Raw genomic sequence first — 13,327 nt, 5'->3', positions numbered from 1 at the left:
GCTTCAGCTTCCCAACCAGCCGTGGAGCATAAACATGACTAAAATCAGCTTCCAGTGCAGTAACACACGTGTCCCTTTGTCACCCCTCTGTACAACCAGTTAACAAAGGTGGCTTTGCTTTACCTCAAGGTAAGAAACCCAAACATCATAGCAACCTTGCACTTACTGAGTTCGGCGATGCTCCCCACACGCGTAGCCAGTAAAGACTGCTCGATGGTCCTCAGCTCCGACTGGCTGAACATCTGCACTTCCCCAGGCTTGTTTGATCGCTGCTGGTCTTTGTGAAGGTTCAAGCTGTCTGGCAGGCAGAGGACACCTACAGTGAATTAAAAAAAAAAGAGAAATCCCATGTAATTTCAGCCACTACTGCTGTCACCACCGCCGCATCCTTCTGGGGACATTCCAAGAGGCAGCCCGTGTGTGCAGAGCTCAAAGACAATAAACATTTATAAGTCACTGTCACAGATGACTCATGCTCTCAGAAGTGACCCTCATTAACTCTTCTGAATATCCTCAAGTCCCTCATGATGTCACCTAGGGATAATTATTACAGAAAATCCCAAAGAACTGTCCAAGGCGGAGGTCAAGAGGCTTCTGAAGAAGCCTTCGAGAAACTACTCCAAAACCATAGGAGTTTAATGGAAAATGGCATCTCAGCAGCACAGTTCTTACAGATTGACTTTAAAATGGGATATGGAAATGATGATACGTTTATAGGATTTTCCTATACAGGGAATTCCAGCAACAACTGCCAAAATAATGGGGTGGTGTCAAGGTGCTTGCAGTGTCATTGATGAGTCTACTGCATGTCTTTTGTAAATACAACTCCTCACAACTGAACTGCGTGAGCTTCGAAAGCCCACTACGCAGAAGCCCTCAGAGCACCGAATCTTTGTAGGGGAGGGCATAAGCAAAGCTACTGATGTTAAAAAAAAAAAAAAAGGAAAAAAAAAAAAACAACTTATGTTGCACATATCCATGCAGAAACAAGTCACTTTTTTGCCACGCTATCAAACCCCTCAGGCGCAGACAGAGGGCACACGTTTATTAATCAAAATTGCTGTCATGCTACAAAACAGAACTTATGTACAGGAGCAAACGGCTCATTACCATCCTTGGGTAACAGATGAATTGAAGTCCAGCTTGGACAGCAAGCTCTCCTCCCTTCCCAAGGCCTCCGAACGGGCAGCTATGGCCACGCTTATCCACAGCATCACCTCCAAATCCCTCTGGGACGCACACGGGTGGAGACCCACAGGAGGCAGTAGGATTGCACCTCTTTATGGCAACTAAATTCCATCCTATCTCTAACTCTGGGATTTATGATTTGCTTTCAAAAGGAGATAGAATAGGAAATGTATTTTTTTTTCAATTAGTTTTACTATTCATTCCTTTTAAGTGTGAGGGAGAAGTTTTACCCTCACTAGCTGAGCAAACACTTCACAAAATACCTTTACAAAATGCCTTAAGAAGGAGGTGCATGTCTGGTGCCTTCAGAGGGAAGAACTCGCTGAGTTTCCCAGCTCAGAAAGCAACTGGCGTCTAACTCTACTCACCAATGGTTCTGCCAATAGGTATAAAACACCTTGTTTCCTCCACCAGCCTCACCTCCATCACCTCCTTGCCTGCGAAGAGTCTAGTCTAAAAGTCCTGCTTGCAGCACAGACCTAAAAACACCCATCTTGGGAGAAAAGAGGCAACACAGGCTTAGTGTGCATGATCAAACCGAAAAGCAGAGGGTATACACTGGAGAAACTGGGACCGAAGGTGTTGTGTACCGTGGCCGTAAGACAGCAAGCTAACCAGGCTCCCCTTCCCCAACATGACAGCAACACCAGAGCAAATTCCCTGCTTGAACACCGGGGATGGAAGAGCAGCAGTGGCCGTAATCCCAACCCTGGCTCCAGGTCCAGGGTTGTAGCAACCCCGGGCAAACCCCACGCACGTGTGGAGGGTCGCGGGAGAGGAGTACGGCTTGCGGGGAGCACCCCGGAGAGAAAGGGATGGACATCTGACACAGCAACAGATGAAAGAATTGAAAGCACAGAGGTGAAGGATAAAAAGGGACAGCAACCAAAAGCTAGCAAACAAGCCTTCCAAGTTCTCTTGGGATTGCCTGGCATCTGCCTTGCGTTTCCCATTTAGCGTGCCAATCGGCATTTGTATTCCGCGCACGTCTAGAGCTCGAGATGCGCAACACCTGGATCGAAAATGCAGACTTGCCGGCGTATTTTAATAAGATTTCTCTCTCGGAAATATTTCTCATTTATTTAGATTGCTCTTCATAATTTTAATGGATAGAAATTAAGGCAAAATTGGAAGAGCCTTCCCTGCAGAAAACAGATGTGTAAATGATCTGCTCTAGGAGACTTCTGAAAAGTACAAATAGCTTTATGCCATCTTTAAAAAAAAAAAATGAATATCCAGCAGGAAAATATTCTTCAGCGAAAACACACCTTAAGTGTGGAAAAAAACACTCTTTTAAGATACCTTAAAAATAAAATTTAAATGGTTTTAAAAAACGTAGGATGCAGAGGAGATGTCTCAGTGATGAAAGCCGTGGCACATAGACATTTCATTCTCTATTTTGTCTCTGACTCCGTTCCCACAGCCAGGCTTTCCCTTACAAACAGCCCTGATGATTAATTACTCTGTTCTTTAGCGAGGGGAGGGTATTCTTAGGCTTTCAGAAGAAAAGTGCAAATGAAACGCAAAATGTGCCATTGTTAGAAAACTTAGCAAATTATAGGATATGTCACGCCAAAGGGTTTTTGTTTTTTTTTCACTTGGGGTTGAGTTCAGTAAAACCATGCAATAGCCAAACATCTGATACTTAAACAGCAGCTTCACAACTCTAATTGACCACAGCGGGTGACCCGTGGTGCGTTGGAAGATTGTTTACAATTCTCATCATTTTGCTTCACGGGATCTGGTTTTTGCCAGTATGGAGAAAGGGAATTGCATGGCTCGGGCACACAGCTCTGCCCCTCTTCTAGCTTCAACCGTTCTCCTTGAAAACAATCACTAATGTCACTAAAATGCTTTTTTTGGAAGGAAGAGTTGCTCTGTTTTTTCAGTATTTCCTGTAAAGCTCAAACGTGCTGATGGAAGAGTACGGAAGGGAATTGCTCCCCCGCAAGCAGAGAGGGAGCTTGGTGAGTCAAAGAGGGAGGGGGAAAAGGTAAAAACTTTATGATTATAATATGTCTTCTTTATAAGTAGAAACAAACCAGCTTTCACTGGTTTGGCTACAGTTCAATTTCCTTATTTTAATTCCCTGCTGACTGGCATTATTCACTTGTCAGCCACGGCTTCGCTGCATTATACTTGACACACAGGTAAGGATCTCACGTTTCCAACGGCCTGGAAAGCAGAACTTTCTTCCCTTGCTTTTTTTGCTCTCTCGACTGTTGCTGCTGATGCTATTTGTCATTCCTAAACAAAGATTTCTGCACAGTATCTTCAGGAATAAGCTGCAGTATCTGTCTTTTCTCTCGCCTGGCACTGCTAAATGTCCTTCCTTTCTGCACAGTTACTCAGCCCTGCGCGCTTCTTTGCCCAATATTTTATCCCTCATCTTCCCTCCAATTCACTCGAGGGGAAATCAGGCAGGCAGTTGTTGCAGGATGAATGCGGGGCCAGACTCGCTCGACATGCCCCTGGCTGCTCTGTGCCCCGCCGTGATGTACGGCAGCCATACGTTGCGTTTATGACTGCTATGAATCACTGGAGCAATGGGAAACAACCAAAGCACTCCTGTGTATTTGGCTTTTGCCACCTTTTGGGGTGCTTTCTGTAACCTCGGCTGTCAGAGCCTTGGGGCAGGTATCTGTCTGAAAGGAGAAACACCAAAAACGGGCCAAACCCAGAGTTTGCTTTAGGAGCCGCTGTTTGCAGTTTGCCCTTGGCCTCATCCTGCCCTGCTGTCTGTAGGTAACAGACTGAGGAGAAACACAGTGAAAATACTTTAAAATCAGCAGCAAGCCAAAGAACGTAGTGACAAGCTCCTAATGCTCCCCTCCCAAATCTCCAGGGGAAAAAAAAAATAAATAAGAACAACAACAAAAAATAAACATCACAGGGCAGATCTGATGTACGGTTAATACACTCCACATTTTTCCTGCCCTCTGGGCTCATTAGAAACACAAGCTAGAGCTCAGTCCCCAAAGACTTACAAATCCCAAACCGAAGAAGTATTGCGCAAAATGACAAAGTTACGATTGAAGATGCCCCAACTTGTAAAATAAGCAATTGTTTTAAATCCTCACTGCAAATTCTTCTGAAGCCAGGGCTTCCTGGTAACTCTGTTTTGGTTTCCCCACGCATATTCCCAGCTCTTGTGCCGGGCTAATACACCACCCTCCATCACAAGGCAGATTTTGGCACAAATACACACACATTCCTGCACGCCCTTTTCGGAGCTTGCCACGGAGCTGCCTGCGCAGTCCTTGCAGCGTGGCAGAAATGAGCAAATACCCCACAAACACCCCAAATTCAGTGCTGGGCAGCAGAGGACAGAACTCGTCCCAGCTCCCTGGAAAAAAAAAAGCCTGCAGGATCTGATGGTCCAGAGCAACCCCAATACTGGACACCACGTTGGCTATGCAACCTCTTCAGCTTGCAGGGCTGGAGAAAGAAGGTGTCCATAGCCCAAATTTCACCTAAATATAGAGGAATCATCAAAAAATCTTAGCCTCCTCCACTCTTCTTCTATTATATCTGCATTTATTTATATTCCAGCTGATGCAAGTGTTGTAAAATAGCAGATTCCTAAAGTGCTGGCCCCTACGTTGCCCATATGCCAGGACTGGCAAGCAGACTTGCCAGTCTTGCCAGTCAGTATAGTCCTCGACTAAAAATATAAGCACTGTAAAGACTACAAAGCATTTGTCTTACATTTTGGAATTACTATTTTTTTCCTTTGGAAAGACTATCACATTTTTCTCGATATATTAATTTACAATCTGGATAGAAACTTGAAGGTTTTGCTGCTCTATTTTTTTTCCTCTTGAATGAAGGGCTCCTATTTTCAGGAGAAAATATTTCAAAGTATCTTTGACATCCCTCTTTATCTATCTATTACATCTTAAGCAAACGTACATATCTGGAAAATAGTTTAAACTCCCACTGCAAGGAGTAGCTGGATTCTTCTAAGAGTTTATAGAGATTAAGTGTGCAGGGCAGATATCAGGCAAATTGCTCTACAAAATGAGCCTGAAAACGGTAGTTAACCCTGAACAGCCCTCAAAACGTGCTGCTGCACATCTCTCCAGTGACTGCTGGCCTTGCTTAGGAGGACTACATTCAGGGGCAGGAATTCAACTGAATTCTTATAGCCATTTGATTTTTTAGACAGGTGTTCGTAAGGACTAGAAGGTTTTTGAGTCAAGTCTTCTGTTGTCATACACAATCTTGTGAACTTCAAAAGTTCACAAAACATCCAATCAAAAGATCTCTTTTCTTCCACAAGCTCATGAACCAAAGCATTTCCCAGCACCAGGGAGCAATCTTGAGATCTACAGCAAAAAAGCCTGCTGGAAAGAAAGGAAAGAGACAGAACTATTGCCAAGCACTTTTGCAAAAGCAACACATTTCAGCAGGTGCAAACCCCGCATGGCTGATACTCTGACATAGAAAATCTCTCTCCTGACCCCACATTTGGTGGCTGTGGCAGGCAGGAGCACGTGAGGAAGAGGCACTGTCCACATCCACAAGGGATTTCGATGCATGCTGCGGACACCAGCACTGTGACCCCGGCATCCTGATGCTGCTGCAGAGGAGATGGCGAATTCAAGCTGACAAATCCCACCAAGTTGGGAAGAAACCCTCTGCTGCTTGAAGCCACCTGCACCAGGACACCGCAGCTCAGCCTGTCAAACTGACAGGCAAGGCAGATGGAAAGCATCTCGGCTTCTCCTCACAGAAATGAGACCATGGGGAAAATCTTAATGCTGATCGTATCAACCAGTGCTTTCAGTTCACTGGAGATCTGGAAAGCATTCAAGGCAAGGAGCGCGAAGTGTCTTCTTTCCACGCATTCCAGCCCGGTTAAATAACAGGGAGTGGCTTTGCATGGAGAAAATGCAAAGCACTTGGGAAAGCTAGAAGGCGATAAAAAAGTTTCCCTAATCAAAGTCTCAGAGTAGGCAAAGCCTCCCGAAGGAGGAAGTGTGGAAGAGGCGCAGGAGTCAGATGCAAGACCCTGTAAAGATGTCAGATGCAAAGTAATATTGCTTGGTGTGTCTTTAACATCTACTAACCAAAGACGTTAAGAAGCATTACCCGCTTTCCACTTCGCCTCCTGACTGATGTTTAGCAGGTAAAGTAATATTCATGTCTGTTTTATAGATGAAGTGAAAGTAAAGCACTACAGAGCTTAGTAACTGATTCAAGGTGAAATAAGAAATGTCAGAGAAAACCAAGAAGAGAGAGATAAGGCCTCTAAGTTATGCTGTTTAACCACAAGAGATCACCCTTTCTCTCCTGGAAAAATCAGTACAAGAGCAAATGAAAAAATGCTTGAAAATGAACGAACTGAGATTTTTTTTTTAAAAAAAAAAAAAACAAACAGCCAAAAACTTTATCAACAGCAGCAACCGTTGATAAATGACAAACAGAAGTTGTGCAAACTGTAGGTTTTGGGTTCCTACCAGCAGGAACTTCACTTCCAGAACAACTGCAAAGAACAATCCTCTCAGCTACACAAGCACAAGGTTTTTTTTTTTTATTATTTCATCTGGCCAAGTTTGGAGGTTTTGTCTTAGCAATTTTGTCTCTGGCTCCTTGCAACTGGAAATTTCAGTAACTGCATATCTGGAGAGCAGTTTTTTCCAAGGATGTGCGATCGTTTTCAGGGCAGTACCCCAGCTGAGCTGGATTTGATTTCATCAAAAGCCAGAATGGATGATCATTATCCAAAGCAAAATACCTCTGTGAGATATTAGAGCAGATGTTATAGGAAGGCAAGATAATAGAATTATATTGCTACACAGGGCTGTGACATCCTTTCTTGTAAGGAGTTTGTTAGTACAACACATTCTACTTAATTGGGACGTCCTCCTTATTAGGAGCCTTCTAAGGCAATCGTTTTAGCCTAATGATAATGAGTGGCAATCACTGCTGCTTTAAATGGCATTGAAGTAACAACAATTCAGCTAAATTAGGATATATTCTGCTAGCACCAAGCAGTTAAGTGGTGCACAACCAAGTGGAACGCAGGATGGATTTGATTGTTTGGGATATAAATTACAAAACAAAGAAGAATCAAAAGATTAGACCCCACTAAACATAGAAGCTAAACTCCCAGATCAGCAGCTACAGCTTTACGTTCATTTTTATTTGGATATAAAGAAAGCAAAACCATGGTCCCGCCAAAATCAATTTGAAAATTTCAAAATCCTCAAAACTACCACCAAAGAAAAAAAAAAAAAAAGGAGAAAAAGGAAAGTGAACATGAAGCAAACTGATCCACAAGCAAGAAAATTTATGGAGATCCATCCATCTCTTTGTGTCCCAGGTCCCTAAAGGTCTCTCCCTTGTGGTCCCTTGCGGGTGCTGCTTACTGCTGTGCATCCATGGGCTGAATGGCCAGCACATGCTGATGGCAGGGCGAGCAAGAAGCTGATGCAAAGCTGCATTCCCCTGCCTCTCTGTGGTAAGGAGACTGATGTGCCTTCACCTACCTGGGATTTTCACCACCTCTCTCTCTGTTGACCGTGACGTGGTGTTTTATCGACTTCACAACAGGAAAATTGCTCAACAGCAGGCTGTGATCAGCTAGACTATTCCACTGTCACAGTAACCATAAAAGTTCCAGTGCAAGTTGGGATTTTTTTGGCACAGAGATGTTTGAGCTGACACACTGCATTTATTTCACACAGAGCACCCAGCGGCTCACCCTGGTCTAAGCTATGCTGCCCTGGAAACAGCTATGGCGAGGAGAAAGGTTTTCTATCATACCCTTTGACAGGAGGCATGCAGGTAAATAAGTAATAATAATACAAAATACTGCTATCATCTTTCTTCTTTGCTACATGCAAATAAATACAATGCACGCTGCCATCAGGGACTTGATACCAGGAAGAAGTTCACAGTTCGAGAGGAATTCGCAGAAAGAAAGGAGAATGATGAATGTGTTGGCAGTGCTGGCTAGCGAGGGGGCTTATAGATGAATTCGGATGTTACAGCACGTAGCTGAACTGTGAGATGCCTCTTCCACATTGCAGCCAGCATTCTGGATGGCAGACATACTGAGAGGGGACAAGGATATGCACTGGAATAAATATGGGCTCTGGAAATGGACAGCAGTACTAACTCATGCAAGGATGGGCTTGTCTAAAAACAGGCAAAATCCCCCATTAGGCTGAGAGTTCGCAGAAGGTCTAAGCCTTTGAGTCACTGAAAATGACAAAGGATGTGCTAGCGGGTTTTTATTTCACAGAAAAAAGACCTGTCAGCTGATAGCAGCAGAACAAGAGGATTCAGTGATTCAGAGCTTAATACGCTTTCCTGGAGCCCGTAATTTCCATCGCTCGTTACCGTCAGCCCCCCGAAATGCCCAGCCGGGACAGACGACTTCCTGTTCAGCAGCCCTAACGTGACCACGGCACGAAAGCCCAACTGTGCTGATAAGGCATCTTTCCAAACCAAATCAAGGCTCATCCGTTCTGTGATAAACAAATGCAGCTCATCAAGGATTAGCGAATAGGTATGTGCTCACGTCTGGTTTTTATGAGCTGCAAGTTTCCTGTAACCATGCAGGGGCAGACCTCTCGAAATGAGACTGGACCCCATGCAGGCACATAATTCCCCTTTTTTGCAAACCTGCTATCCAGCCTCCTGTACCAGGTTCTGCAGCTACAGGAAGGCAGTATGAAATGCTTGATATGACAGCATTTTTTCCACTTTGTTCTCTGTGCACTGCCATTCCTTTGGCATGGGCACCAAGCATCGGATCCCTTCAAGGGCTGGGCCCATCATTTCAAAAACACTGAAGTGCTCACAATTTCTGAGCATTTGCACTGAGTACTATACAATATACTTGGCAAGAAAACGTAGAATATCTTAAAAAATGCCTCCTCTGTTTGCTTCAGTATTTGTAAAGATTAGTTATGTCTTTTGCAGGAGAAGGAATTGTTTGCCAAAATTCCTCCTTTTGCCTCAGAAACATCATCAGCTTGTTCAAAATCCATGAATAATACATAATGGCACAGACATTCAGTGCTCAGACTAAATACAGGGCATTCCCAAACCAGTTACCAACTGAGCTCTTTGCGTTTCGCAGGCCGGCATGGTGTCACAGCCACAGACGGGACAGAGGAGAGGGGATCGGGGTTTTCGTGGTCTTTGTGCTCAGGAGCCAGCTATGAGTGCCAATGCTTATGGAAGCCGTCCTTACAGGAATTCACAGCAGTGAGACCTCTTACCTTACCAGGGCGGGGTAACTCGCTGACTAGAATATTACACGTGTTTCTGTGGAGCTGGGTGCTTGCTGTATGGTTTGTGAGCCACCTTCCACACATACATGGGAGTGCTGGCTCCGTCCCAGGGGATGCTCCAGTGGTATCAAAACCGGCCTTCAGCTCTGAGGGCCTAACTCGCCAGCCCCAAATGTTACTGGGAGGATGCACAAACATGTGATTGTATCAAATAAAGAATAAATAAACCAGGAGTTGGTGGGGTGTAACATGGTGGGGTGCCCCGTGTGGGGGGCTGCGCCACGGCCTGCAGGCCGATGGGAGGCGCGATGGCCACCACACACCGCCATGCCCCAGCAGGGAAATGCAGGCGGCTCTGGCAGAGTGCTGACTAACTTGGTACAAGTCGGGGTTTCGACCCCCGAGCAATGAGCTCAGGGTAAACAGGAGCGTGCCGAGCCCACAGCAAAGGCTAAGTCATCAGAATTTCCTTTCAACTGCTTGCGCAGATGACTATCAGATCAGCCGCTCCACCCTCGCCATGAAAGCCCACGCTTCATGAAAGCAAAGAGCGAGAGGCTGCTTTAGAAACACGTGCTGCTATTTACTGGCTGTAGGGCAGTATCCCATCACCACAAGCCCTCGCCCACACCACAAAGGGCAGCGCTGAGCAAACTGGTTATCGCAACAGCAGGAAAACCACCCACCCTCGAAGGCACGGGGTGCAGGAGCGTGGCCATCATATAAGCAGCTGATAACCCCGGTGCAGGACGTGCTCTGCAGCCCCCTGCCAACGCCCAGCCACGTCGGCTGCATGATTTGGGGGGTGTCTAGCAGTTAAGATGACAACTGAGCCCAGCCACTGATGGCCATCGCCTACGTGGGTCTGTGGTATCCAGCTCCCATCCTCCGCAAAGGACTAACTAGTGCTCTGCCTTCGGCCTGTGCTTCAATGGGAATTCACCATGTGTTTAAAGCCAACTATTTGCCTAAAAATCTCACTGACTGGAAAGCCTGGATGCTGGCCAGGTGACGGTCCTTGCTAAAAGTAACCTTTACGTTCTTCAGAAATTCCACTTGGCTTACTAAGTAGAAATGGCTTGTTAATAGCACGTGCTTCGCCATCCAGACCTTTGATATAGATACCTACAGCAATAAATCAGCTCTGACCAGTAAAGGTTAGCCTAAGTGTGTATATATATATGGTAAAATCATTACAGACGATGAATAAAACTTACAAGAAGAGACATTAGAACATGTCTCTGGCACACTTTTATGACTGGTTGACCCACAAATTGGCTGGCTGAACCCTTTTCAAATAATACAGATTTTACAGAGCTGATGGACACCCTCTTCCCCTCACCCAACTACAATAAAAGCCGTGTTCAGGTGCATGAACTCATTACAGGGCTACCAGTTTAACTGAAGAAAGACTTCTAAAATTATTTTATAGAGGTTTAATTTTTTTCTTTGATCCTTGAAGAGTATCCATTTGTCGAATTTGAATTTTATGACATCAAGATATACAGTCTTATTCCTAAAATACCAAATTCTTTTTTTTTTTTTTTTTGAAAATGATGCCCTCTATTACTTTTCCCAGACAGAGAAGTCTGCACATTTATTCTCAGAGCAGTTAAAGGTCAAACCCTGTTTTCACTTTATGCATAATCTTCAGATACGAACCTCTGCATTATTCATCTCCTCCACTTCTTCACCTAGACACTCACACAGAGACCCACAAACCCCAAAAACCCTATAGTAAAGGAACGCGGTCATTTCTCTGTCAGACCTTTCTGCAGTACACCTATTAGATAGCAGTTAAGGAAGAAACAGATATTCAGTATTTCATCCTTTTGTTTCAGTCAGGTTTATGGCATATACCCACATCTCATTCATCCTCTACTTTGAGCAAAGCATGAAGCCGTTCCTCATGGGCTCACCTCTTCCCACATGTGCTCGCAGCAGCATCCACGGCAGTACCTGGGCTGCCCCATGGACCTGCTCCATCTTTGAGCACCGCTTTGCCAGCCCTTCCCTAGGACACCAGCACCACAACTAGGAAGAGGAACGAACTGTGGGGTGATGTGGGTCTTGCTCCCCACCACAACCTCCTTGTTGGAAATGGCTGAGCCAACTCTACTGAAATCTCTCCACATATACGTACATGCACACACATCTATACAAATAACAAATATATATATATATATATATATACATACATATATACACACACACACACATATATATTAATCAGCTGGGGGGGAAACATCTGCCCTAGAAAAAGTAAAATGCAGTTGGAGCATATTAGAAGCAACTGAAATCTGGGAAGTATAATGATAATCAGCATGTAGCCTTAACAGTAGGCCATGCTAACCGCCTCGCCTGTTACATCTCGTCCTCTGGTTTTATTTAGCCTTTTCTCTTTTAAGCAGACTAAAAGGATCCAACTGATGTTTTGAAACACCCAGACTCAGCTGCAATGGGACAGCATTGCATAACAGATGAACTAACTACGGAGCAGCACGTACATCCTAAAGGACATCGGGAAAACTGAAGAAAAATCTAGTCTTCACTACAGGTGGTTAAAGCCACTAAACTAAACAAACTTGTACTTATTCCAACCACATTCATCTAAGTACTGACATGTTACACTTTCAAGTGCAACCAGTGTTGTACTTACTCTAACCTCATTCCCTGTGGACGAGCACAACACAATGCTCCCTGCTTTACATCTCTTCATGTTAACAAAGATATGAACCACAGGGAATTATAAAAGCTACAGAATTATGAAGATCATAATATTTTTTAAAAAAAGACGCAGATTCAGAGAGAACTGTGATTTTTTTAAGCATAAAAACACACCGTGAAATGTTAATTGTCATGAACAACACTGCAAGACCTACAGAAATTACAAGCAAGTTTTAATCGTCTCGGCTGCATGTCGTGAGAAAAACCAACAAAAATAGATGAAATTTCTACTTCTAAAATAACTTTGGAATTAATTACTTTAATTCCATTCTAGTGAAAAGGCAGAGCTCCCCCATTTAAATCATTTGTAGATTTGTGTCCTCCAGCAATGAGTGGACAACACTCTGCCATTGACCTTAGCCACAGAGACTGCTACAGCATGCCAAGAGCGATCTACGAGCTTCATTAAAGAATTAGAATACATATCTCTCTCTATATATAGATATGGAGATATATATATACACACATTTATATAAATTCAAGGCTAAAAATATACCTTATTTCTATCTACAGACCGTTTGTAGGCAGAGCTGAACTGTACATTTAAATGGGAAACTGTATTATTTTCCCCTCGCATCATTATATGTCATATAGACACGATACTTGAAACACATCACATGTGGGTCAGCTTTTCTGACATGAGGTATGCCTAAAGAAGACAGACAGCTCATGTGGCCCAAATTCCCCATTCCTCGTGTTAATCATGTCTCTAGGTGACTAATGACGGATTTAGCGGATTCTCGAAATGGTTTGTTGAGTAAGAAAGTTTTTCTTACTCTAGCAGAGGTGGAACCAACCTCCCTTCTCCCCATCTCCTGCAGTGGAAGGTTCCTGTAGCAGCAATATTCCAAAACAGCAGAATAGGCCCATCACCACAAACACATCTGCAGTAGGTAAAACCTTCAGTATGAGAACTAAAACACAACATTTAAAAGAGAGGAATTTTGACAAAAAAGAAGTGAGCCTCTTAAAAAAAAAATAAATGTAGAAATGATTATTTTTGCTATTTCTAAGAAACAGCAAAACGTTGAAACTTTCTCATTTAATATATCTTCCTCAGACGGTTTCATCTTTGTTCAGCACTCGGGTGGTATTCTTTGTTCACTAAACATAGCTAGGCAATTTGACACATTTGCCCTGATCAGGAAATAAAAGAGACACTG

At 44.0% G+C, this 13,327-nt stretch overlaps 1 protein-coding gene across 5 annotated transcripts in view; it reads right to left on the bottom strand.

The window, feature by feature from the left end:
- ABTB3 (ankyrin repeat and BTB domain containing 3) overlaps positions 1-13,327 on the bottom strand; it is a 160,965-nt gene that overhangs the window by 70,009 nt on the left and 77,629 nt on the right. For all 5 annotated transcript variants that reach the window (XM_068664781.1, XM_068664749.1, XM_068664765.1 and 2 more), the window contains exon 2: positions 167-316. In XM_068664781.1, the coding sequence (XP_068520882.1) occupies positions 167-316 (150 nt within the window). The remainder of the gene's footprint in view (positions 1-166; positions 317-13,327) is intronic.

Source organism: Anas acuta, chromosome 1 (assembly GCF_963932015.1).
Source record: "Anas acuta chromosome 1, bAnaAcu1.1, whole genome shotgun sequence".
In the NCBI taxonomy this organism is placed as follows: Eukaryota; Metazoa; Chordata; class Aves; order Anseriformes; family Anatidae; genus Anas; species Anas acuta.
Note: the sequence above shows the minus strand (reverse complement) of the source record. Positions and strands in the feature narration are given on the sequence as shown.